General features: G+C 53.1%; 10 protein-coding genes across 10 annotated transcripts; 5 read left to right on the forward strand and 5 right to left on the reverse strand.

Moving 5' to 3' along the window:
* Positions 1 to 490: 490 nt before the first annotated feature.
* MYCFIDRAFT_107291 (uncharacterized protein) lies at positions 491 to 2,589 on the forward strand (the record flags this gene model as incomplete). Its single annotated transcript, XM_007924963.1, has 3 exons — positions 491 to 1,845; positions 1,899 to 2,010; positions 2,065 to 2,589. Coding segments are annotated over 3 exons (1,992 nt in total), but the record flags the coding sequence as incomplete, so codon positions are not given.
* A 954-nt stretch (positions 2,590 to 3,543) lies between these two features.
* Positions 3,544 to 4,230, forward strand: MYCFIDRAFT_181727 (uncharacterized protein). The gene has a single exon (XM_007924964.1). It carries the CDS (start codon positions 4,021 to 4,023, stop codon positions 4,189 to 4,191), a length of 171 nt encoding a protein of 56 aa, XP_007923155.1. The 5' UTR covers positions 3,544 to 4,020; the 3' UTR covers positions 4,192 to 4,230.
* Positions 4,231 to 5,412: 1,182 nt separating this feature from the next.
* Positions 5,413 to 8,319, reverse strand: MYCFIDRAFT_114590 (uncharacterized protein; the record flags this gene model as incomplete). The annotated part of the gene is made up of 2 exons (XM_007924965.2): positions 5,413 to 7,078; positions 7,184 to 8,319. Coding segments are annotated over 2 exons (2,802 nt in total), but the record flags the coding sequence as incomplete, so codon positions are not given.
* A 349-nt stretch (positions 8,320 to 8,668) lies between these two features.
* On the forward strand, positions 8,669 to 10,553 carry MYCFIDRAFT_59764 (uncharacterized protein). The gene is made up of 2 exons (XM_007924456.1): positions 8,669 to 8,844; positions 8,897 to 10,553. The coding sequence occupies exons 1-2, from the start codon at positions 8,836 to 8,838 to the stop codon at positions 10,307 to 10,309; spliced, it is 1,422 nt and encodes a 473-aa protein (XP_007922647.1). The 5' UTR covers positions 8,669 to 8,835; the 3' UTR covers positions 10,310 to 10,553.
* Positions 10,554 to 11,788: 1,235 nt separating this feature from the next.
* MYCFIDRAFT_150657 (uncharacterized protein) lies at positions 11,789 to 12,875 on the reverse strand (the record flags this gene model as incomplete). The annotated part of the gene is made up of 1 exon (XM_007924966.1): positions 11,789 to 12,875. The coding sequence occupies one exon, from the start codon at positions 12,873 to 12,875 to the stop codon at positions 12,396 to 12,398; it is 480 nt and encodes a 159-aa protein (XP_007923157.1). The 3' UTR covers positions 11,789 to 12,395.
* Positions 12,876 to 13,035: 160 nt separating this feature from the next.
* Positions 13,036 to 15,452, forward strand: MYCFIDRAFT_202191 (uncharacterized protein). Its single transcript, XM_007924967.1, has 4 exons — positions 13,036 to 13,349; positions 13,406 to 13,409; positions 13,482 to 13,631; positions 13,829 to 15,452. The coding sequence occupies exons 1-4, from the start codon at positions 13,297 to 13,299 to the stop codon at positions 15,272 to 15,274; spliced, it is 1,653 nt and encodes a 550-aa protein (XP_007923158.1). The 5' UTR covers positions 13,036 to 13,296; the 3' UTR covers positions 15,275 to 15,452.
* A 2,489-nt stretch (positions 15,453 to 17,941) lies between these two features.
* Positions 17,942 to 19,679, reverse strand: MYCFIDRAFT_210275 (uncharacterized protein). The gene is made up of 2 exons (XM_007924968.1): positions 19,362 to 19,679; positions 17,942 to 19,214 (listed from the first exon to the last, which is right to left on the reverse strand). The coding sequence occupies exons 1-2, from the start codon at positions 19,516 to 19,518 to the stop codon at positions 18,652 to 18,654; spliced, it is 720 nt and encodes a 239-aa protein (XP_007923159.1). The 5' UTR covers positions 19,519 to 19,679; the 3' UTR covers positions 17,942 to 18,651.
* A 2,722-nt stretch (positions 19,680 to 22,401) lies between these two features.
* MYCFIDRAFT_19704 (uncharacterized protein) lies at positions 22,402 to 22,614 on the forward strand (the record flags this gene model as incomplete). The annotated part of the gene is made up of 1 exon (XM_007924132.1): positions 22,402 to 22,614. A coding segment is annotated over one exon (213 nt), but the record flags the coding sequence as incomplete, so codon positions are not given.
* A 210-nt stretch (positions 22,615 to 22,824) lies between these two features.
* Positions 22,825 to 23,638, reverse strand: MYCFIDRAFT_210276 (uncharacterized protein). Its single transcript, XM_007924969.1, has one exon. It carries the CDS (start codon positions 23,264 to 23,266, stop codon positions 22,991 to 22,993), a length of 276 nt encoding a protein of 91 aa, XP_007923160.1. The 5' UTR covers positions 23,267 to 23,638; the 3' UTR covers positions 22,825 to 22,990.
* Positions 22,825 to 25,090, reverse strand: MYCFIDRAFT_206564 (uncharacterized protein; the record flags this gene model as incomplete). The annotated part of the gene is made up of 10 exons (XM_007924970.1): positions 22,825 to 23,696; positions 23,721 to 23,975; positions 24,002 to 24,138; positions 24,173 to 24,341; positions 24,363 to 24,627; positions 24,656 to 24,675; positions 24,701 to 24,771; positions 24,801 to 24,911; positions 24,979 to 25,051; positions 25,085 to 25,090. 10 exons carry the CDS (start codon positions 25,088 to 25,090, stop codon positions 23,526 to 23,528), a joined length of 1,278 nt encoding a protein of 425 aa, XP_007923161.1. The 3' UTR covers positions 22,825 to 23,525.
* Positions 25,091 to 25,571: the final 481 nt, after the last annotated feature.

Raw genomic sequence — 25,571 nt, forward strand, 5'->3', positions numbered from 1 at the left:
CGGAACCGGTAAGTAGATCTCCGTTTGTCCTTCCTACTTACGCGACTTGAGGCCAGCGCGACCACTTCCACTGTGTGTTTCGCGAGTTCCGCGAGTTCCGCATTGACTGCGGTCGTATCGCACTTGGCGGCATTCATCAAGCACCATGCTCGACTAAAGAAATGTACTGACATTACGGCAGCGCCATAGCATCTTTTGAAGCCGGTAGCGCTTGGCGGCATGGGCAGGTGACGCCGCAAACCCTTTTCTTGGCGCCAGCATGGAGCAAGAAGAGATGCAGGATGTGTCGATGCACGATGGCGGAGTCGTTGAAACAACTGAGTCGTACTCGTCACGCCTGGCTCGAAGTGCAGAACTGCCTGCCAAGCAGTCTCTAGGCTCATACGATGGTACCGGACCTTTACCGAGACAGCACTATTCTGGAGCAGCGGTGCTTAAGGGCTCCGGACTCAGACGAGAGATACAAGCCGCCGACCTGGTCGCCCGCAAAGATGGACCAAAGCCTGCCAAGTTCAGCAACCTGCCTTACGCAACATCACAAACTGGGCTTGTTTACGATGTGCGCATGCGCTTTCACGTGGAAGCAGAACCTTCTGAAGACGATCTACACCCCGAGGATCCAAGGCGAATACATGCCATCTTCGAGGCTTTTGTCAACGCCGGTCTTGCTTGGAGAGAGGGCGATTCGGGGCCCACTAGTGACTACTACATGGGCCGTGTTGATGCAAGGATGGTGACCAGAGAAGAAGTGTGCCTAGTGCATACAGCTAATCACTGGAACTGGGTCCAATCCCTCGGCGTCATGAGTGCGGAGCAGCTGAAGACTGAAGAGCAACACGAAGGTTCCAGGAATGACTCGATCTACCTATCGAACAGTACTCCATACTGCGCAAGCCTTTCGGCAGGCGGTGCGATTGAAGCTTGTCGAGCTGTGATGCTTGGCAAGGTCAAGAACATCTTCGCCGTGATCAGACCTCCGGGCCATCATGCCGAACGCGAGGATGCCAAAGGCTTCTGCTTTTATGACAACGTTAGCATCGCTACCAAGGTCTGCCAGAAAGAGTTCGGCGAGCGATGTCGAAAGGTGTTCATTCTTGATTGGGATGTCCATCATGGTAACGGCATACAACAGGCCAACTATGACGATCCGAACGTGTTGTACATCTCATTGCATGTGCACAAGCGAGGCACGTTCTATCCAGAACACTCCTATCGCGATAATCGAATCGCTTATGGTGATCATCTACATTGCGGTGAAGGTCCGGGACTAGGCAAGAATGTCAACATCCCATGGAGCCGCCAGGGAATGGGAGACGCGGACTACATTTACGCTTTCCAACAAGTGGTCATGCCGATCGCTACAGAATTCAATCCCGACCTTGTCATCATTGCGGCTGGGTTCGATGCCGCAGAAGGCGACATGCTTGGTGGCTGCAAGGTCACGCCGGCCGGCTACGCACACATGACACACATGCTCATGTCGTTGGCAGATGGCAAGCTTGCAGTCTGCTTGGAAGGCGGATATAATCTGGAGTCGATAGCCCGGTCTGCGACCGCTGTTGGCCGCACCATGATGGGCGAGCCACCAGACAGGTTGGACAATTTGTCGCCGACGAACTCTGGAGTCGATGATGTGAAGCTCGTACTTCGCCAGCAGAGCAGGTTCTGGTCTTGTCTTTACCCCAAGGATCTTTCAGCCAGGCTTAGTCAATTGCGCGGCGAGCATATGCCCAATGTTGTCCGTGGATGGCAGGCTAAGACGCTCTTCGAGGAGTATCGCATGACATCGCTCTTCGTACATCGTGAGCAACTGGCAAAGGCATTCGAAGATCAAGTGCTTGCAACGTACGTCAGCAAAGCCGTTCCTTTGTTGTCATCAACTGACTGAGCTCCTACAGACCTAACTACGCCGAGTCTCGACCGTTGCTGGTCATATTGCACGACCCGCCGGAAATCCTAGCATCACCAGATCCCAGGACTGGTAAGATGGAGCTGCATAACACTTGGCTGGTAAGCATCCTCTCCCTGCTGCTTTTTGCAGATAGCCCGCTGACTTGATCAAAGACTGATGTGGTAAAGACGTACATTGACGATGCAGTAAAGCGAGGTTTTGCTGTCATTGATGTCAATCTGCCAAAGCACGTGTCAGAGGACGACTCTGATCCTCATCAACACCAAGAGAGTGACAGCATCGAGTCCCGGACGAAAGAAGCCACGCAGCTACTGACATACATCTGGGAAAACTACATCGAGTTGAACGACAGCACTCACATATTTCTGATGGGCACCAACACGGGCCACGGCGCCATTTTAAGCTTCATCAAAAGCCACGATGATCGTGCCCAGCGAATGATTACCAAGGCCATATCATTTGTTGAAGATGTACCTCTCACATCATGCAAGTCACTCGTGGGCAATGACATGCTTCCTTCTTGGTATTGGAACCACTCGCTGGTCTTTGTGGCTGGCGGCCATAACTACTGGGAAAGCGAATACGCACGAAAGCCCAAGAAGAGATTTGGCAACGTGTCTCGGAGTGTTTCCACGTCTATCAGCGACATGCTCGCAGAACATCGAGATGAAGTGCTTGAATGTCTTCATGACGAAACAAGCGACTGGGTACCAGAAGCGCCGAGTCCAGTTGATGAAATGGATCTAGGCGCACCGCCGCCCAGTAAATTGCCACCTCTTGGTAATTTTGCTCTCCACTCGGCCGCCTCACCTGCTCCTGCGCCGCAGAATGGCAGTATAAATGTCGAACCGCTTGCGAGCTCTCCTGCTCCGCCACGATAGGCTGTAGCGCAGCAATCAGAGGTCGAAACGCCGCCACAGGGCAAAAGTCGGCGGAAGAAAAATAAATCGTCCGCGGCGAAGCGTGCACCCAAAAGTGTATCGGGCGCGAAGTCGACGTGGGTGACACCAAATGCGGCAAATGCGCAAAGTTCACCATCGACTCATCGCAAATCAGTAAGCAGCACTGCATACGAGGAAAGAACCTGTTCAGATGGTATATCTGGTTCATCAGGTTTGAATCGCAATGACTCGCGAGAAGCGATGGGAATGCGAAGACGTGGCCGTCCAAAGAAAGACAAGACTGAGATACACGACTCGCCAAGGCGATCATCTGGAGTCGACCATGAAAGCTCGCCTGCTACTCCGACACATGAAGCTACCAAAAAAAGACGTCGGAGTGGTCGGTCGGTCAGCAGGCCAGTCGCCCTAGAGCAATAATGAGGTGCCAAAGCAGACAGGCTTATTGTTCTGCGCGAGGTCAGTCGCCATCAACGCTTCTACGGAACATTTTCGGTAATTGTCTCATGGGAATTGCAATATCTTGCATTAGAAGTCACCCGGAAGATGTTTGACGGCTTCAGAGGCGCTTAGCCAACGATATAGCTAGGTACGCTCGTCAATGGACATTGCTTGGCTACTGTGGAAGGGCCGTCATGGATGGCAGAACTGCATGTATTGAAACGGACGAACAGAGGAATCACAGGAACGAGTTCTGCTGCATGGTGAGTGCTAAGGATACTAGCAGATATTGATTCTCATCCTGTTTTATACGAAGCTCCTCGAATGGAAGACCTTGCCTGCTCTATGGGCTGAAAGCTCCTTTTACTGGTATGCAGCTACGCTTGTTATATCGCAGATAGCAGAGGCCCTCCGCTGGCATCGGATCACACATGGCCGGCATAGAGGCACAGCTCTCCAGGAGGCACTACTCGCAGCATGCGGTGGATTCAAGAACTTCGCATCCTTCACAATCAAGGCAACGATTCATGGCGGCTACGCATACCACCGCGACCAGCCTTATTGGCAGGTTGAGGAGATGTGAAATATCCAAATATCTTGCTAAACCCCGAAGTGAGGCCACGTCACGTTGTGAAGTCTGCCCGTTCCTTCCTCAACGGCAGGAGAAGGTGCAACAGCAGGTGCGCAACCACGCGACCCGGAATTTCATCAACGCTCTGACGACTCTTCCAATTCTCACGCTTCCAGTGCAACAACAAGTCCGCCATTATGGCCTCTCTTTGCAGCGCCTCGCCTGCCTGCCTTGGCGGAGCGGACGCCGACACTGCCATACATTGTGGCAGTCACACCTACAATGTGCATCGCGCCGTGGTCTGCGCCCGCTCGCCAGTAATGGCAGCCGAGTATGAGTGCGGCTCTCAGGTTCGTCCTCACAATTGAAATTGCTGCTCAGAATATCTACTAAAGCCATGTAGGACTCCGGCAGGCAAGTCATCTACCACTCCTTCTTCGACGCCGATACCATCGAACGCATGCTTCAATTCATGTACGGAAAGTCTTACACCGCTCCAGACAGGCATGTTGAGGCACTCCTCGCTCACGTGCGCGTTCACGCTGCCGGTGACTTGTACGAGATGCCAGATTTGAAGAATGTTGCGCAGAGCAGATTCCAGGCCATCGCGGCCTTGATTTCGGTGAATCAGCTCGACACAGCATCTTTCTTGCTGGTTGCTCAGGACGCGTATAAGTATGCCCACGCCGGATATGATGGGCTGAAAGAGAAAGTCTGGGCGATGTCAATGGACCATGCCAAGCAGGTAACACAACCCATTGCACGCGCCTCGCTCCAATTCGAATCACTGATCATGCAATCAGCTGTCCGAAGACGATGATTTCGTGGTTGAGATGCTAGCGAGCCATGCTCTGAGAGAGCTTGCCTGGGCATTTGTTCGAGGACTGCCAGCTGTCGCCAACGCCGAGACGGATCGAGCACGAGGAGAGCATGCCGCAGATGTAACGGCATTGCATAGGGAGATCGGAAAATTGAACCTCAAAGTCGGCAATCTCGAAGACCATATCACCGATTGCCACGGTCGTATCCAGAATCTATTGATGGAGGTGTCAGGCTTGAAATCTCTCAAGGCCAGGGACACAGAAAATCTGGAGAAGAAGGCCAGAGATTTGGAAGAAGCGCGAATCAATGTCGGCAGGCTGCAGAAAGTTCTCAGGGCCGTGGAACCAGATGCTTCTCGATTGACCCAGTACGAGCGTTTGATCCGCTGTCGACGTTGCAAGGCTCAGCCATTCTTCTATCGGCTTTATCGCAGGGGTGGAACTTGGGGCGTGAGATGTGTTCGTTGCCGCGCTCGACATTGGGACTCTCACTGTCGGAGGTGAAGGCAAGGCAATGAGATGGCAGACGCTACTGGGCACGCGACATGAGGGAACGGAGTCAGAAGACGGGTGAAGAGATCGAGTCGATTCACATCACGCCGTCATCGGTAGTGGAAGCTCCTGTTAATGGCATGGCAGAAAGCTACCGGCGTTGCAGACCACACTGCTCAAAGGCACTGGCAATTTGGAAGCGACCTGGGAGAGAAAAACTGGCGACTGCTCGGAATGATAGCCAAAAAGCTAATTTTGATGTCGGCATCAAGCCGTCTATAAGGTCTCAAATTGCCTCATGGCCGTCTTGACTCGCTCTCTCACATCGAGGTTGGGATCATTGGCAAGCGCTTTGACAGCTTGCTCTATGCCTACGTTGCGGAGTTCAGATGACCTCTGCCTAGCATCCTTGCGATCTCCGTCCTCCTCAATCCACGTGAGGCTATTGACGGCCCACACGCTCAACACCCGTACTCGATGATCGAGATGATTGAAATGAGGCAGCATGGCCTGTAGCAGCGGCTTTTGCGCAATCAGCATCTGCCTATGCTTTGGCGATGCATTCGCGAGGTGAATTATCACGTGAATGGTGCTCAACACCAGTTCAGTAGGGTTATAGACTGCACGACCATTGCTCGTAGCGCGAGAAATTGGTGACAGCTTCTCTCTGAGCAGGTCGTAGACTTTTGATGAGCCGATCTGCAGCATCAGGTGATCGGAAAGAGCGGCACAATCATCGCCGTTGATGAGATTTCGAACGAAATCGAGTGCCTGTTGTTGGATGGCGATCTCATCTCTTCGAGCCGTGTATTCGTCGTTCTGCTCCATTTCGCGAATCGAGGCGAGATAGCGTTGGCGATTGAAAGCAGGCGAACCACCGGCGAGAGTTGACCGCAGCGACGAAGATTGGTAGTGAGTGCTGCTAGCTTCGTCGTAGATGACTTCTCCATCTTCATCGTCTTCGTCCATTGCTTCTGAGGGGTATGACGGTTGTTCATCGACGTCCATAGTTGACGGGTTGAGAATGTCGACCTGCTCGCCTGCTGCATTGGGTGTGCTCAGTCCGACACTCACACCACCGCCACCAGGAGCAGATGTCGCTTCTCTGTGCTCGCCTTGGATAATGCCCACCAGCCAACCAGTTCCGAGCTCCTCCAGGGTCTTCATCTTGACTTCTTTAGGGCATGCGAATACTAGATGCTTAAGAGCCCACAGACTTGAGAGCCGCAATGCCGCCGAATTGCTTCGAGCATGCTCTGCCAGAGTTGATATCACCTTTCCGTCGGACAGGTCATCTCTCATGGGACTGAAGTCGGGAAGCAGGTTGCAGCATACATCGGTGGCGGCAATCTGAACTTCGAGGGATTTGTGATGAAGCAATTGAATCAGCGGCTTGGTGATGCCGCCATCGATCAAAGACGTACGTAGCACGCTGACGCTCCGAGACATGGATTGAGCTGCTCTGCATGCGGCGAGTACGACTGGTGCTGTGTTGCCGTCTTTCGGGGTGATCTGAATGCGACCGTTCGATTTCTCTGTGAGGTCGGGTGAAAATGGTTTGAGCGAGTCGATGATGCAGCTCACCACTCCGGCATCTATAATCGCTCTGCGGTGAACGTCTTCTTTTGCGGCAAGTGCTTCTAGAGCCTTCAGTGCGCCTCTCCGACATCGCATGGAGTGGGATATCTCAGGAGGCAAGATGGTAGCTCCGAGATGACATGATGCAGGAGCGTTTGGGTCGACTTGTGCGCCAGGCTTCGCCGACCACATCGGCTTCGCAAGGGTTACGTTGTCGAAGCTCTTCTTCAGAAACGGGCAGACATACTTAATGGCATGAGCATCCACAGCTGCGACTTGCAAGTCTTTGTTTCCTCCAATCAGAAGAGCCAAGACAGAGCACGCATGCTCCTGAATACCTTGCATTTCTCGCCGTTCCGTCACGCTCTCAGAGTTTCTGCCTTCGCTTGCTGCTTGGACGAGCTTTACTGCGAGCGGCACAGCTAAGAGGGATAGCTGCTTTTGCCGCTCGCGTGTCTTTTGGGCAAACTCAGTTCGATGTGAAGGCCCAGCAGGATCCGCATCGATGGCGTTTGACACCAGTGCCAGGAGTCGCAGAGCGATCAGCCTGTTCAAGCCTTGCATGGAACGAGTCAAGACGATGAGCCAGCCGCATACTGCATTCGAGTGGTCTATATCGCCGACGAGGGGTGTGTAGTCTTGGGCGCCGTTGATTTGTTTTCCGCTTTGAAGGGACTTCAAGGCCGGAAAGTTGTTCGACGAAGGGTTGTGAGTGACTGTGCGATACGCAGGGATGTGCAAAGGCGGGAGTAGGCTATGATGAGGGTTTGCGAAACCATGTCTCGCTCCAAACAGAGCACGATGATCTGCAGAATCAGTGCCAGAGTGGAGGAATAGGTCGCGTATATGAGGCTCCAGGATGAATCGGTGCGCTCGATAATTAGACCCTGCTATGACGGTCGCAATAGCTGCTAATATGCTTGGAAGACACGCATCCGGAGGAGGGTGTGGAAGTTGTGAAATATCGCCTCGGTACTCGACTATCTTGTTTTCAATGGCATGCGAAACCATAAGACACGCGAGCGTGTCCAGTATGCCACAATTGGTGATGAGTGCCTTGGTAGCTGCTGGTGCGTTGTAGACGTCCGGTAAAGCTGAAATGATCTCACAGACTAGCCTCAGCTGTTGCTTGGAAGGCGCAGTATTCGTAGGCTGACGAAGAATATGATCGAAAACGTGCTGGGTGTCAGTATTGAAGATCGCAAACCACAGATCATAATCGACCGGAGGCTCATCTGCGGCGGCCCAGAAGCTAGCAATGGCCTTTAGCCCTTGAAGGACTGCAGTTGCCAATCTCGGAGCTATATCAGTCGAGAGTGCGTCCACAAGGACTCTGGGTATATCGGCAGCGCAGAGGGGGTGCAGAAATGCCTGGCCGCCAGATGCAAGGCTTCCGATGATGAGGATGGCCTGCAACCGCAGCTCATCGTCTATGGTCCATGCAGAGATTTGGTGCAAGGACACACCATTGGATTCTTGTCTCGGCTGTTTTCCAGTCGCCTTGGTTGCGGAAGTGATGATGTCTGCCAGCGGCTGGATTATGCCCAGCCTGACGGCGAGTTCTTTGCGCTGATCGTGACCAATGAGGACATTCTTGAGATGTTTCGCGATCTGGACCTTCCTGTGTGGCGCGGCAGAGAAAGAGGCAAGTTCAGCAATATCGGCGGCCGCAGGGCCTTGCATCGCTTCGCTCCGATTTGCAGACCTATCGTTGCCAGTCCGGATTGTCAGTCGAGGGCTCGGACAAGAAGTTGATGTGAATGCGTGGCGATGGATGGAAGGGTATGGTATGGTATGGTATGGTATGGTGTGGTATGGCAGATGGACGAGCTGCTGCTGAGGCTGGGTTCCACGGGACAAAAGTCTGCGACTGCACTGCACATTCTGTCACCCAGCTTGCCTACGCGTTCTCGTCCTCGTCCGCGACAGAGCGAGCAAGAAATAACGTCGCAATATTTGCATCCTCTGAACCCTTCGACTCTTTTCTCAATCGCACCCAGACCAGCTCTATCGCTTTCTCGCGATCTTGCCACGTGTGAACCTCAGGACATCACGGCCTTCAAGCTCAAGAGAGCCAAAGAAAACGAAAAGGCCGCGCTTGCTTGCGCGCCATCCTGAAAGATGGCTGCAGTATGTATAGCAATTCTTCTCTGTTGGAGGCTTTGACTCACCACTTCGCCAGCCAATAACCACAGTATCCGACTTGAAACAGACCCAAGGACTCAACCTCATCGCAGCGCATTCACATGTCCGCGGGCTTGGAGTAACACCAGACACCCTCACACCAAAGGCCTCTGGAGATGGTCTGGTCGGACAACAGCAGGCGCGGAAAGCCGCCAGTGTGATATTGCAGATGGTCAAGGAGGGCAAGATCGCCGGTCGCGCTGTTCTGATATCGGGTCCTCCAAGCACAGGAAAGACAGCGATTGCGATAGGAATGAGCAAGGGATTGGGCGAGGATGTGCCTTTCACCATGCTGGCCTCCTCAGAGATATTCAGCTTGGAGATGAGCAAGACCGAAGCGCTTGAGCAGGCCTTCCGCAAATCAATTGGCGTGCGGATACGAGAGGAAAGCGAGGTGATTGAGGGAGAAGTTGTCGAGATTCAGATCGATCGCTCTGTGACTGGTAACAATAAGAGCGGGAAACTGACGCTGAAAACTACCGACATGGAGACACTTTACGATATGGGCACGCGCATGATTGATAGCATGACAAAAGAGAAGGTCATGGCAGGCGACATCATCAGCATAGACAAGGCAAGCGGCAGGATAACGAAGCTAGGACGAAGCTACACCAGGAGTCGAGATTACGATGCCGTTGGCTCGGATGCCAAGTTCATCCAGTGTCCAGATGGCGAGCTTCAGGTCCGACGGGAGACTGTCCACACCGTGTCGCTGCACGAGATTGATGTCATCAACAGCAGAACGCAGGGCTTCCTTGCTCTGTTCTCCGGAGATACTGGAGAGATTCGGCAGGAGGTCAGAGAACAGATCAACACAAAGGTTGCGGAATGGAAGGAAGAAGGCAAAGCGGAGATCGTGCCTGGTGTCCTGTTCATCGACGAGGTGCACATGCTTGACATTGAATGCTTCAGCTTCATCAATCGTGCTTTGGAAGATGAGCTTGCACCGATCGTCATCATGGCTTCGAATCGCGGATCAGCAACAATCAGAGGCACAAACTACCGCAGTCCACATGGTCTACCTCTCGACTTTCTCGATCGCGTCGTCATAATCTCCACGAACCCATACTCACCGGACGAAATTCGAGACATTCTCTCACTACGAGCGCAAGAAGAGGAAATCGATCTTTCGCCAGACGCTCTTGCACTTCTCACCAAGATCGGCCAAGAGACAGGTCTTCGATATGCCAGCAATCTCATCACGACATCGCATCTGCTTTCGCAAAAGCGGAGAGCGAAGGAAGTCGATGCAAACGATGTTTCGCGATCATATCAGCTTTTCTACGATCCAGCTCGCAGCGTGAAGCTTGTCTCGGAACAAGCCGCGAGATTTATTGGCGAGGATGGTGGTGTGACACTGGGTGCGAGCACGAACGGCGTGTCCAATGGTGATGCCATGGAGGTTTCGTGATCTTCGTGAGTAGGTGAGCATAGCAAGGCGTAGAGGCGTTAGCGATAACAGGAACCTAAAAAAGCGGGAAGTGAACCCGAGCTCGGCATTTGGAAGAGAACTTGCCGACCCCACCCCGTGGTGAGCGCGATTCTATGCCACTGATATATCATGCAGAAATAGCAAGAGTTGCGCGCTGTCGAGATAGCCATTCGAGAAGTCTGCAACGCATCTTTGGAAATTCAATTTCAAACGATCGAACTCTACTGCCACCAGCATCAGATACCATAAGCAACCATGCCAGCGTCTAAAGACTGGACAACATTCAACCCTCCCCCCAAAATCCCCATCTCCCATCCATGGATCTCCCGCTTCTATCCTTCTTCAACCCTTTTGTATCGCTCATCATCCTCACAGAACGAAGAACAAATCTCAACAACCTCTCAAGAAATCTACGGTCCTCCCTCCGCTCCCATAACTTTCTCTATCGGTAACGGCGGAGCAGGCTACACCGGACTCCTCAAAGTCTTGTCAGAAAACTTCATTTCCGAACGCGGCAATGCTTTTAGAATCGCTTGGGTTTCAAATCATTCGCGCCACTCACAAATCGCCTTGCTAGCGGATGTTGTGCAAGTGGCGTTGACGTATGAACCTGAGAATGAGGCGGTAGCGGAACAGGAGGGGTGGAGTAGGAAAGTTTCAAAGGGAAGGGTGCCGATGCCGGTTTTTTGGGATCATTTTATTGTTGTTGGACCAGCGCATAAACTGAGGGAGGTAGGTGGGAGTTTGGGGTTGAAGGATGTTCTGAGGAGGATTGCGGTGGAGAAATGGAGTTGGCATTCTCGGGGCGATGGATCCGCCACGTATGTGAAGGAGGGGAGATTGTGGAGGAGTATTGGGGTTGATTTGGAAAAGAAGGGAGGAGCTTGGGTTAGGATTTTGCCTGGGACGCCGTATGAAGCTCTTGTGGGAGCGGAGAGGGACAGGGCCTTTTTGATTACGGATCGTGCTACGTTCTTGACGGCGAAGAGGGATGGTGTTATTCCTGGATTGGGGGTGTTTGTGGAGGGTGGGGAGGAGTTGTTGAATCCTTGTAGTGCCATGGTTTGGAATTATGGGTATAGAGGTGCTGGGGAGAGAAGGGAAGAGAATTTGATGGCAGGGAGGTTTGCGGAGTGGCTGGGTGGTGAGACGGCGCAGAACATTGTGCGGGATTTTGGGAGGGATTGGGGGGGTGGAAAGCCTTTGTTTACTGAGGCTTTGAAGGAGGAATTTGATGATGAAGATAGACTCGACAACGATCAGCGAAACATGGGCGCTAAATTATAGGTTCATTCTATCGTGTTCAGTTCTTGCAATGATACGGCCTCCGGCCTGGTTCTACATGATCTGCGGCGTTGGAAACCCCATAGGTCCCAGTAATTGAGGTCCGCGGATGAATGTCATTGACCGCGTAGGGTAGCGGTATGCGCTCCGGTGAAGACACTCGACACAAGACTACGGTCTGGTGCTAAGCATTGCTCGAGCTCTACTCTAAACTCATGCATCGCGTCGATTCTTCCCAATGCTAATCAAGTAGTGCAGACAAGCGATTCGAAGATCTCAAGTTGTCCTCTTGTCCATAGCAGTCTGCATTCATCTTGGCGTAATCGTTCTATACTGCTCGCATGGATTTTTAAAGTGCAGCGAGTACCAGGAATGGCCACAACTAGCAATCTCATGCAAGTAGACACATTTCGCATCGATAACCAGGTCTGGAGATTTCTGTCGTTCCGTTGCACTGTCGAACGCGAGCCGATTCCAGTTCAGCAAAGGCACCACAGATGTCAGTCGTGGTAGTGCTTGTGGCAGCAGCTTGAGAGCCAGAGCTTTCGTCCACTGTCATGTTGAGCATCGACTTTTGCTTTCTTCAATCGATATACTTTGCGTTATCGTGCTTGCTCCACTGCATTTGAGCTCTCATGCCCGGGTTCGTGGCTGAGATTTCGTGCGCTGGACAGCCGGTGTTGTTCTGAATTGTTTACATCTGCGGAAGATAGACATCTGCTTTGGCCTTAGTGCTTCGATTCATATATCCGTCTCTTTTTATCAAGAGCTCCGCCTCTCTTCAGGTCATCCAGCTTGGCTTCGCTTCCTCCTCGCCTGCCGTCTTCTCCCAGGGCTTCTTTCTCCTCGCTGTGTTGCTCTCTGAAGCTTGTCCCTCAAGGATCGTATCTGGAATGTCTTTGATACCAGGGATTGGTTTCCCTTCAGCGATCATGTCACATATCTCGGCAAAGCTCGCTGGCTTCGGAGCATCTGCCATGCCTCCTGACGTGTCTGCTGGGGCTTGCGTATTCGCAGCAGTTCCATTTGTGCGACAGGACTCAACCCAAGCCTTGTACCCATCAAAGTCAACGGGAATTCCAGCCTTGCGAGCGTAGTAGTAGCACTTGGCCCTCAGTGTCAAGTGCTCGACTTGCTGCTCGTTCTCTGCGGAGCCTAGGATTGCTCGAAGCCCGCCTTGGAACTCTGCATCGTCGTCCCATTTGTACTCGTCAAGCTGCCGGAACAGAGGCGTGTTGTCTACTGTGCCCTGGGCAGCCATCTCAGCTCAAGTCGATTGACAACACAAGAGAGGTGGGAGGCATTAGGGTGGAGAGCGACGCAGCTACCCAGCTGGTTGCCGAAGTCAAACCGTGCCGTGCCAACAGTTCTTGCCGTCCAATTTTCTGGCGTGCTCTGTGCCATCGTCCTGGTGTGACTTGTTCGTTGCTCTAATACTCCCTCAGCGCGACTGCCATCCGAGCGGGTCTTGGATCATCAAGGCGGCCTCACTTGGAGGCTCACTACGACTTCGCTCCCCCGCCATCACATTTTGGCAAGGGCGGAGCAAAAGCTTGGCGGCGCGTGTCTTGCATCTTGGTATTCGCGACTCTCGCTTGCCCTGCAACCCGCAAGCAAGCAACACACGAACATCAACATCCTCAGCATACACTCCTACTCCTTACCACCGCACGCGAGCCGCCATGTCCGAATACATCGGCTCGCGCATATCGCTCATATCCAAATCCGACATCAAGTGCGACCGCGCCCATTCTCCGATCCGCAGCCTTCCTTTCAGCTAACACCTTCTAGATACGTGGGCACGCTCTATTTTTTGTACAGTAGTAGTCGAACTGGAACTTTGTTGGCCGAGATGTGAGAATAATAGGCGAAAAAAGCCAAACACGAGATTCCTGGCTCGGATACTGTCTACGATGGCATTGTCTTCCGCGGCAGCGATGTCAAAGACCTCACCATCATTTCTCCTCCGAAAGAGAACCGACCGCCTCAGATGCCAAATGATCCTGCCATTCTAGGCGTATGTGAATTCCCACATCCCCCCAAACACGAAGAGCTCGCAAGATGAAATATTTTTGGATGAAAAACAAATACCACCGATGGCGCAAAAACCATGTGGAAATCTCCATGTTGCCTTCCTTCTGATCAAGAGCATAAGCTGCACCTACAACCTAGAGTCGCGATGGCTTCTGACATCTGCTAACGTGATTCTCGTAGTCATCCGAAGTTCATCAACCTCCACAGCAACAGCAGCCCCCACAACAGCAGAACCAGTTCCGTGGCCCCCAACCTCCATACCAGCAGCAACAGCAGTTTGGATATCCAGGTCAGCCACCTAATCAATTCCAACAACCGCCTCGATTCCAAGGTCCTGGCGGAGCACATGGATTTCCTGGTCAGCCTGGTGCTGTGCCTGGATATGGCATGGGATATGGCGGTCCTCCTCCGCCAGGCTATGGAATGGGTCCAGGCATGGGATTTGGTCCACCACCGGGACATTTCCAGCAAGGCCCTCCAGGCGGCTTTCCTCCACAGCAACAGCCCATTGGTCCTCCCGGCCCTCAGATGAACCAGCAGCGACCACAGCAAATGTCAGCTAACCAGCAGCCACCGATTGGCAGCAAGCAGAATACACCACAACCTGCCGCGAGCGGAGCTCCGCAACCCCCAGCTGTTCAAGCACAGACGAAGCCAGCCGAGATGTCAACCACACCTATTCCAGCGTCAGCAGGACCACCTCCTCCGATCGACTCGAAGCCGAACGTCGCCGCCGCAACAGCACCGGCAGCAGCGAACCATGCTCCATCACAGCCACCTGCCGTTCCAAAGCCAAGGACGAGCAACAAGGTCGCTGTACCACTCACAGCTAGCCCGGCTGTCCCGAAGCCAAGAGCGCCAGCAGCTGCACCTCAACCTCCTGCGCCGGTCGCACAGCCCACTGCTACACCTCAAACTGCAACTGAGGCCGCCACAGCTGCTGTCGCTGCTGCTATGGCGAAGCTGGGAAACGTAAAGCAGTCAGGAGCAGTAGACAACCTGACACAGAAGGCCAATCAGATGAGAGTGAATGATGATACCACTCGAGGCCGAGGCCGAGGCCGCGGTGGTCCCCGAGGCGGAGCACGAGGTGGAAGACGTGAGAGCGCACAGAAGGTTGAGATCCCCAAGGAGGATTTTGATTTTGAGAGCTCGAATGCCAAATTCAACAAGCAGGATCTGGCGAAGGAGGCTATTGCCACTGGCAGCCCTCTGGGAAGCCCGACAAACGGTGAGAAGGCGGACCCACTTTCGAACGGTCATGCGAATGGCGTTGAGGATGTTGTAATTCCACCAAAGCCGGTCGAAAAAGGCTATGACAAGAAGTCATCGTTCTTCGACAACATCAGCAGTGACCTCAAGGACCGCGTTGAGCAGCAAACGAGCGGTGATGTGGTCGATGGGCGGGCATTGCGCAACCAGGAGCGTGCCAGAAACATGGACACGTTCGGCCAGGGCTCTGTCGATGGAGGCTTTCGTGGCAGAGGACGGGGACGTGGCCGCGGTCGTGGAGGTTTCAACCGTGGTGGCAGAGGCTACTACGGTGGCAACGGCGGCTATGATAACCAGAATCGAGGTGGTTACCGCGGCCGAGGAAGAGGTGGCGCTGAGACTGCGACGGCTTAGGGAGGCGTCTTTCTGCAGTAATTGGCTAACACTTTGTCTTCTAAAAAGCTCGCCAGATGCGCGCATGGACTCTTTGTACTATATGGAACGTACGAACTACGAGAGAAGAGAGATACGAATGGAGATAAGGAGCGACAACCTGCCGTGAGCGGTTAGACGCAAGCTGCGACCTTCGCAGAACCACATTCTACATATTTCCAATTTTCTCCCCAAACATACCTCAAGGCAACTTGGTGCCGAACTACTCACTAACAACGAAGAGGCGGATATCGAATGACCGGCGAGGCATGCACTATACATCCTTCCTTGTCAGCCAGCTACCTGCTCATCCTCTACACTTTGCAAGCCACCTCACGACCTTTTCTCAATGATCCAGACTCCAGAGTAGCAACATCGCAGGACAGGCAATATGGCATTCAGTGACCTACAAACTCGTTTATCAGGAAGCTCACCGATTCTGGAAGCGAGGAATCCCAGGCTTCTATGGAAAGATGGAGCGAAATCAGGCGTCAAATTCCTGCTGCTATCATATACTGTACTGTATTGCTTTGCCTGAGACTGATGAGTTATGCGATTCCGGGGTTGGCTCCTGAAAAAGCGTAATAATGTACTTTCGACGTGTAGTTCTGAGGCTGGACTACGTTTTGGGGGTTGAGCCTCTCAGGATCTGTGAGATCCCGGTATCGTGTGACAGCGAGCTGAGAAGCTAGAGAAATGGAGTTGATGTGCCGCCACCAATTCAATTCAGTACACGAAGCCTCGGCGCGATAGATTTTGGTGGTCAGGAGTTGTGCAGCAGCGCTCACAGGACGGCCTTGCGAGCTTATGTAACAAAGTTCAGGACTTCGGTCCTACGAACAAGACTTGTGAACCACTCACGCGGACGAGACGCCATAACGTGAATGTGATATTGCTACCTCCTTCCCGTCACCGAGTGTGTCCGAATCATCCCACATGGCCGAGACAGCGCAAGTTATACGCCGTGCTTGCTGCAACGCGCTGATACGACCCTCGTCTGCCTCTTTCTATCTCGCTCAGCACCTGGGTAATGGATCACAGGATCATGGCATCATGGACTGGTTCTAGCGCACGGCGACACAAGCAACCCATGCTATCGTGGGCGTGGGCGTGGGCGTGATGGGCGACAATCACTGTTCACATCGCCTAGGAGACTTGGCAACCACCAGAGATTCGAGGTTTGACTTTTGTGATATCCCGCAGGATGTAGGGCTGTCTTGTTGTTGTGATGTGTGACAGGATCAGTAAATCCAAATCTCATCAAGCACAGCTGCCTTCTCCACCAAGGACAGTTGCGCGCCAAAGACCACCTGCTGAACTTTCGAATACACCCATGCTCTTTCAGTAAAATAAGCAAGATCTCCCACATTACTGAGGTCAGGGAGACCGAAGAGATCCACGAGCTCCAAGACCGTGCAGAATCCCCGAAAGCGTACGTCGCGACTGCTAATCGGCGACGAGCAGCGTAGAGGTGTCAAGGGAAATCTGGGAAACCCATTGACGTCGCTTCTCTTTCGTGTATGAACGATGCCTTGTAGAATGCCTCCCGGCCTCTGCGTTCCACTGACACGAGCAAACATGGCAACCAGTTCCTCTTCGCTGAGGCCCAGATTTTGCATAGTTGCAAGGCGCGAGTCGCGCTGGCATGGAGCATAATCTACAGGATGATAGTTGAGAACGTGAGGCAAGTGACGTTCTATGTGCCGTTCAATCAGCGCGCTTGCGAGCTGTGTATTACCCCGTGCGTCGCGTCTATCGCTGTCTGTCAAAGGTCAGTAATGCTTGTACCGGAACGGCTTGATGTTGTCGTGCAAGGCTATTTGAGGATAAGATGTGGAAGAGGTGCTTGGATATACGGAAAGTAGCCGCTGTAGATTTGTGTTTTGGAGCGAGATGTCTTCCCTTCCGGACCCATACTGGCCCTCGTGCCTTTGCGTGCATTCGTTTCAAAGCTCCTTAGTCTCATCATCGAAGCCAGTTGGATGTGGATACGTACCTCCATCATTTGCCGTACTGCTAGCCATGTGAGCAAGTCTGCGAGAGGCAAAAGCTCGAGCATCTTCAAGCCGATCGCTTGGATCTAGCTGTAATCCACGATTTGCTACGAAGACTTGTAATGCTTCGAGAAACGGCAGATTGGAGATAGATTGGTTGAGGTGGTTGACCGTGGTATGTAGATGATCCAGGGCGGAGGAAATTCGCTGTCTGGCCAGCAGCTCCCGATTCCTCGCGTTGTCGATAATGCTCTTGAGATTGCGGTTGAGCAGGCGACATCTTAGAATGCTTGTCATTGGAGTGTATGATAGGATGATTAGATAGAGCTCTGCAGGAAGGTGCGAGAACGATGCGGTCTTGCGTGGAGATGCCATGGTGTGTATTCGGAGATTGTCTTTCAGCCTCATGGCTGGAATTATCGGAAAGTTGATGGCGTAAGGCGAAGTGGGTGACTGGTCGTCGTGCTGCTCAGAAGGAATCCAGGCACATCAGAATGATCAGAGGCTGAAGTGTAGTGTATTCGGTCAATCTGCGGCGCATCCCACTGTACCCACATCGCTTCAGCCCGAAATGTCCAGGATCGGTCTGACCATCTTCGATCCGTTCGCAATGCTTGCAGTTGGCACCTTGGTAGCTGTCAGCCTGTTGAAACTTGAAAGGAGACGTAAACACTTTATTTCGAGGTAGTTTGTCTTGGCACTCTAGGTGCATACTTTCCAGACTGTCGGTAGCGACATGTTTCCAATTGGATCAATACATCATCCCATCACAATACCGCTGACGAAACAGTGCTTCTTTGAGTGTGTGCGCAGATCACATTCGCTTCTAAAGTGCCGAATAGGTGCTCTGTCCCGCTATCGAAAGTCCATGTTTGTCTCGTGTGGATGCGCATCTCTGCGCTCACCAATCTGGCTGTATATGCAGCGTGCATCGCGGCGTGTCAGGCAACGGTGCTACCAGCTGTGTCCACACGACTGGAAAATCAACACACATACGGCCTGTACAGCGTCTGCGTCTGGAAATGGGCCATGGTGTAAAACTCGGAGACGCAGAGATGTCGCTGGCTGTGTCACGGGTGGCCTTCTAGGCCTGTGCTATGCCGCGCATATAGCTCGCACTATGCAGACCTGAAGTCGGCAGGCCGGATTGCTTTTCAAGACCAGCTGCAGGCACGATGTGCGCAATAACTTTGGCCGGCGTAGACAAAATTGGGCTGACTGTGCATGTTGCGCTGTGCAGCTCTAAGCACGTTTTCTTGCCCTGACAAATGTGCTTGCGCCAGGTGTCGGCCAGCTCGTACAGCGTGCAAGCTGTCTGGTTCTGGTATTCGCAACAGACTTGATGTGCGAATGCGCCATGCTGCTTCATCGTGGTGTGAGCATTGTGCGCACTCTGTCAATCCGTTTCTGCGCAGCCTCCAGCTTTTCCAGTCTCCTCTTTCTCTCCGCGTCGCGTTGCTCCATAGCTTCCAATTTCTGCTTCAGCCGCTCATTCTCCTTTCTGATGACTTGTGCCACATCGCCTCCGGCAGTCTCCAACTCCTTTATCTTGTCCCGCAGAGCAGCATTTTCTCGACGCTCCTGAGCCACCATATCATTCGCCTGTTGAAAGAGACTGGCACTCAGCTCTTCGACCTCTGCATTCACGGCCTTGACTTTATTTTCCGCTGCTATGCGTGCCGTCTGCTCTTTCACCAGAGTAGCCTCCAGATCATGCTCTCGCGCTGATACCGCTCCGTCAGTTGGTGCCAATGACGCCTTGCGCATGAAGCTTCCCAGGCGTGAGAGGCCAGGTGGTCGCTCCGGTGGATGCGCAGGTTTATGCTCGTCCGAGTGGTTCGACGTCCCCGAGCCCTGACGATTATGCTGTTGTCGCAACTGCTCCTTCAAAACGCGAATCTCATTCTCGTAGTCGGCGAATCGCTGAGCTACACAGATAACGTCAGTTGGCGCATTCATAGAGAGAATGTGGTGGTGCTGCTCTTGCTACCCTGCAGCGCATCGCCATATCCTTTGCTTCGTGCAGCGGTCGTAGCATAGCGTTGCGGCATGGGGTGTGAAGGTTGTTCACGTACCTGCCGCCGTAGCCTTCTGGACCAACAGAGTGTTTTCTTCTTCAAGCTCTCGGAGTTGCATTCCGGTAATGCCATTGGGCTCAACGTCTAACGCAGAGTCGTGCGCACCATGTCTGTGAACGACAGGGACGCCATTCGGGAGTCCACCGCTTGCCATGACCACCAGCACCAGCAACCGAGTCAGGACACAACCACATAGGCGACATGGGCGCCGATGAGAGATGGAAGGGTCCTCCCTGATGGGATTGAAGGCAGCGGCCTGCCAAGGGACTTGACTTCGTGTCTGGAACACAAGGCGCGGATTTGCTCAACCCAAAGAGCCCCACAGATGAGCGGTGTTTCAACGAGCCCAGGACTTCTTGGTTGCTTGCAGCGGAGCGCACCGATCCAGAAGCGCAACTCTCAAAGGGTGCTCAAACGGGCGCTAGGATCCCTGAAGTATGCGCTTTTCGCACGTGGCCGGTGGTGGCTGGATGCTGTGTAGGATCGCACTTGGGACACTTTGTAGGCGTCATCAGGAATGCTGCTGCCAAGATGCATGGCATTGCATTGCATTCGAGAGGTACATGTAGCTGAAGCAGCCTGAAGCAGCAGAGCAAACTACCGATGTAACCGATCCAATGTCAAGGGCGGGGTCGTGAGAGGACCTCCGTACTATACAGCGTCTGATCACATCGGACTGAAAGTGGGCATTCCCCAAACCCTTGCTCCTCATGGATTATAGCGAATAGCAACTTGTTATTCAGTGGTCCGACCCTAGTCACTTTCACTCCGATGTGGTAAGACGCTGTATTCACCTCCGTACTATTGTAGGACCACGGTTGTATGTATTATTGATGCCGGCAAGCCTTCTGAAGCATATTTGAATTTGAAGCGACAAGTCAATGATCAGTTCGTATGCGTCCTTGCTATAGTAAGGTCCTTCATGGCTACCGCTTTCTGCGGACACATGAATACCCTGGTAGTCTTGCGTCTACTACTGGCGAGCTGGCAGGCTGCAACTGTGTAGAAGCCGACCTGAAGCGGCCGCCACAACTTGGCAGCGGCTCGAACTCAATATCTCTAGCCTGAGGCACTGGGTTGCGACATACTCTATTACTCACCTGGTCCCGTTCGTGGATCCGCTCATTCTGCTGGTAAAGCTGTGCGGATATGGAGCGACTGAAAGACTGAAAGAGGCGATCGCAAAGCTAATCCACCTTTTCATGTCAAGCGGAAACAGAGCAAGAGTAAGACCCGCGGAAGCGATTTGGCGGCAGACCGGGGTCCCTGAGGGTGGATTCATTGTGCCGGGACGATTACCTGTGGATTACCTTATGACAGCCGATCTTGAAGTGGTATTTGTGGGCCACAGAATTTGAGTGCTGCGCTCGGCAGGTGAAGAAGATTGAGAGATCCACCACAACGCTTCGGTATTGCATGCTCAAGACGTACAGACGCCACAGGTGCAAGGTTTGTACTTTAGCCGACGCGGGTGGGTAGATGCAAAATGCCAGGAAACCAGTGCATGCTATGTAGCTCCATGTCTGGTTGGTCGCTGCAGCTGTACGGAATCTGAGCCGCGTTGCCAGCACCAGTACAAAGCCGTAGAGCTGCCCGAAATGGGCTGCCTGGACATGTTGAAGTGGGTAACAGAGAGGAAGGTCAGAGAGGAGTCTCGGTATGCCGAAGCGAAAATCGCCCGAGTTGTTGTGTGGTTGGCGTGAAGATTGGAGGCGTCGAGGCTCACATGCTGGATGAGCATGACGACAAGTGTCATGTCCGTGGAAGATTGGTACCAAGAAATTTGAAAAGCGGGTTGGAGCAAGTGTGGCTTGAGATCGGCGATCAAAAGCGGCGGAGCGATCGTGGCTCGTTAGCGGACTAGCGGGGGGCTGGCATCTCCATTTGCGAGTAGTTGCGTATCGGCCGACGGAGCTGGCGCCGCAGTGCCTGGCAGTCAGTTTCTTCGAGCAGAGCAACAACGTGCATTCCCTACCTGCAAGCAAGGGCAATACGACAAGCATTTCGCCTGTCGCAAGTCGAACGGAAGCCTCGCGCCTACCCGACAATCGCAAAACAAGGCTCCGGGCCTCTCTCCAGTTGTGCACCCGTTTGCCACTGCGCTTCGGGGAAATCAGCACTCACCTTCAACCACAGCACACTGTCAATACTGCTCCACACGACTCCAGGATCCTTCAGGATACAGCACCAGCTGCTCAAGCACTTCCCATCGTGTTCAGGGAGGCTTTTAGGCCCCATCGAGCGCTTGGCACTCCAAGAAGTCGACTTTGACGGTAGCTCTTCCAGCATTCGAAGCCTTCGCCACATCGCACTTTCTCATGAACAGCACCTCTTGCGCTGCACCACTGAACAGCAGCAAGACGACGCTTCCTCTCACAATGTCACACGACAGATTGTTTCAGGACCGTCGCCAGGATTCCCACTTCGATTCAGCATTTGATCCTGACCAAAACTTCATGTTCGAAGATGGCGTCAACGACGACATGGAGAGCATGCAGCATCATATCACCTCGCTGCAAATGCTCAGTCCAGAGGATGACGCTGCCCTGCAACCAGACTTCATGATCCCAGCATTCTTCGACCAGGGCAGCCTCTCGCCGACCGAACAAAATTGGCCCGTCGCACCATCATATGAGGGGTTCAATACGCACTTGTCACAAAATGACATCGTGAACGGCCGGCCTTCCAGCGTTGTGCAACAATTCGGCCAGATAACGCCACCGGACGACGGCACGCCAAAATTCTCTCCAGTAAAGCAGCGCGCAATTACCGCTTCACAAGGCGGCACCACTGATTCCACGGCAAAGTCGGAGAGAGCGCGGAACGCCGCTAATCAGAGACATGCAAAGGCCAAAAAGGTACGTGAGCTCAGTCGGTCCCGTGAATGACTCGTGATGATAAATGTCCTCGAGCATCTACGTTTCAGCGTGACGCATTCGGGGCAACCGTGTACCTGTCGAGGCTTCCTCGTGCTTCGCTGACCAGTTTCCAGGCAAAGAAGGGCAGTGCTCGGGACTCCAAGGACACCAATGATGAAGTTGATGAGGCGGATGACAAGAAGGAGCGGTACCGCGAAAAGAATCGGTTGGCAGCTGCCAAGTGTCGTTCTAAGAAGAAGACGCACACCGAGGGCCTAGAGGAGTCAGCTAGATTCATCACTGCGCAGAACAACAAGCTCCGAGCGGAGGAAAGAGAGCTGCGAGACATGTTCTCCAGCCTTCGCCACCAAGCACTTGCGCATGACCCTACCCAAGGCTGCACTTGCCAGGCCATCCACATTTACAATAACAATAAAGCGCAAGAGGCCGCAAGAGGCGCCGCCATGCAATTCGCAGCGCAATCGGTGCCCTCACCGGCGCTGAGCAGCAACAGATCTGCAGTAGCCTCGCCGGTGGATTTGGATGGTGTTGCAGGCCGCACGCAGTCGTTCTCTGGCGTCAGACCGACGGTTGTTCAGCAGCAATCTCGCTCGCAGTCCATCGCTGGACCCATGGGCGTATTGCCGGCAGTCGGTGGCAGATCGCAGCTTTCACCGCTGGTCGCGAATGGAACTCCTTGGGCTGTTTCACCAACTAGCGACACCATCCAGGATTATCAGGCAACTTCTCTGGACCAGGAATTGGAACTTAGCTGATGGCAAGCTCGAGAGCGCATTGAGCTGCGGTGGTGTGCATTATGCTCAGGTGGCCGAGATGGCAGAAACCGAGCTCCAGCAGTCGTCCGGATCTTGCAGGACTTGGACGCGTGGACGTCTCCAGATATGACTTATGAGGCAGTGTTCGAGGGGATCGAAGGTCGTGCAAATTCGATAGCTCGTGAACCAGTACTTTCGGCATTGAGTTAATTCCACCGGTAGCGATACCTAAAAGGCGAGGCGTTTGGGTTGCATTGATTCGATGCATTGAAAGACACCAGGAAACTGTATAGTTTGCAGTGAACGGAAATCGGAATTCAGAAATCAGGTGCAGTTTCCACGGCTTCCGTTGAGCAACCAGGCGTATCGTGATATTTCCATCATTTTGACGACATAGCTCGCTCACAGAGAGTTACCATAAGAGCTATGCCGGGTTCGTGCAAGGCGCCCACATCGGCATCCTGAGTCCGTGGTAGTGGGCCAGTCAGAGCGTAGGTGTATGGCCGCTTCCGCGATTGCTTGAGCTTCTAGCGAGGTCTGTCATAGAAGTACATATTGCTGCAGGGCCGTGCCAATGTATTGATAAGTGGTATGGCTGTCACGTTCTCCTGCTGGCGATTAGTCGAGTTTTGGGTTTTGTCTTGAGCTGGCCTTGTGGTGTTCCGCCGTGCCTCGAGCTGCTTGGCTGCGGCTCCCTGCTAAGGATTGGCCAGAATCCATACCATACAGGCTAGCAATTCCTCGTATAGATCGCTGCCCTCTGGGTTGATGGTTGTGTCACTGGCTAGGCCAAGACCCGAAGCTGTTGACGGAGGCTGTATCCAAACTCCGACTCCTCGGGCCCAGTGACGACCTGCAAGCGTGATTCGTATACCAAACGCCGCACAACAGGTATTATTCGTTCTTAGCGAGCTTCCATCCGAATATACTGATATGGTGGTTGATGTTGAATCCGGATAGGGTTGGTGCGGCATCAGCTGTTAGCAGCATTTTGCGACCGGACTGTCAGATGGCGCGCGCAGCCAGAGCGCAGAGCACCACAACTGAGTGGCGCTGGCATTTTCACGCCCATCGACATCAATATGGCTTGCTCGAGATCGGTTGCTGGTCGATTCGTCCGTTTCTGGAGCGTAGAGAAGCCTGGTGTTGCTGTGTTGATGGCCGTTAGGAAGACAGGAAGTGATGAAATGGAACAGAAGGAAGTCGACTAGCAGATTACGTGGGCAGAGCGTGAAGCCAAAGCAGTGCCAAGCCTTTACGGACTGGTTGACCGTCGCCGAAGCCTCCGCAAACCTTGATCTGCCACCCAAATTGAGATCCCGACTTCCTTGTCGGTAGTCGTTCTGAGGTCACGACAGCATCACGCCGTTCTGGTCTGCTTTCCTGCCTTTTTGCCTATACACGTAGTACTGTTTTGCAACGGCAAGTACTGTCCGTTCCAATAATGCGCATATATTCGTTCGTGCTATATGCATCTTCTGATCAATGACAAATAATGCCATACAGATGTATTGGTTGCCGCAGAGGTGGAGGCGGTGTTGAGCTTCTGCATCCTCGACCAGTTGCCACCGTTTCAGCTTCAGTTTTTGCATTAAACCTGTGTAGACTATTTTGAGACATGTACCATTGCTCAAGAAACATGTAACTAACCCGGAACGCATCTCTGGGGATACAACCCTGACAAGTGCAATGTGTAGGAGACTGCGTCACTGACGAAGTTCTGCTGCTTCTGAGCGTCCTTTCCAACCATACGGCTGTAATACGCAGCTCCGTCTGACTCGACCATTGACCATCTCGCAAACGCAGAGCTTCTCGCCCCAAATGCCCGTCGACCTGTTTCCAGCTGTCGCACTTCGCTCTTGAGAAGGCAATAAGCGAGACGTCGCCCTCGTCCAACACGTGAGTACAGCTGCCTTTTTCCGATTCAAAGAGATACTAGGCCTCCATTTGCATGAGCTTCTTTTGAATGCCTCTCTGCACTTCTGTGCGGACTACCTGCATCCAAGTCCGGCTTGGCTGTAGTAGCTGCGAGGACAGCTTGAAGATGCACGGACTGACCACATGAAAAGATTGTCTCCGTAGACACGAGCATGACCTGACGATCGGTATCGACTCACGCGTATTTATCCTTCAGGCTGGCTATCGCGCTTCGGAAAGAATCGTTGATGCTGATACTTGAAGTCCACCGCTGCAGTGGGCCGTGTGCTTTTAGAGAAGGTCACAATGACCTATCGTCGAGCATGCGATATGTTGTGTATGGCGTTGCCACCACCGTGCAAGGCAAGATGACAGCTCCACTGCGACGTAACAGCATACATGGCAATCGTGTCGTGCATCTCGAGGATCGCGAACGTCGAATGCATTCGCGGCTCAGGTATATCCAATCCAGCTGTCGCCAAAGGCCCTGGCACGATTTTGCTAAAGGGAACCGGAAGATGATGGCCTCAAGGCAATATATCATGTGCAAGTGCGATCTCTGCTGCATTGCTCTTCCATAGATATCGTGTCAAGACCCCCATTGCATCTTCAACGCAGCTCTATCCGGCACTTCCTCAACGTCTTTGCTCGCTCTT

The sequence above is a fragment of the Pseudocercospora fijiensis genome (assembly GCF_000340215.1).
Source record: "Pseudocercospora fijiensis CIRAD86 unplaced genomic scaffold MYCFIscaffold_2, whole genome shotgun sequence".
In the NCBI taxonomy this organism is placed as follows: Eukaryota; Fungi; Ascomycota; class Dothideomycetes; order Mycosphaerellales; family Mycosphaerellaceae; genus Pseudocercospora; species Pseudocercospora fijiensis.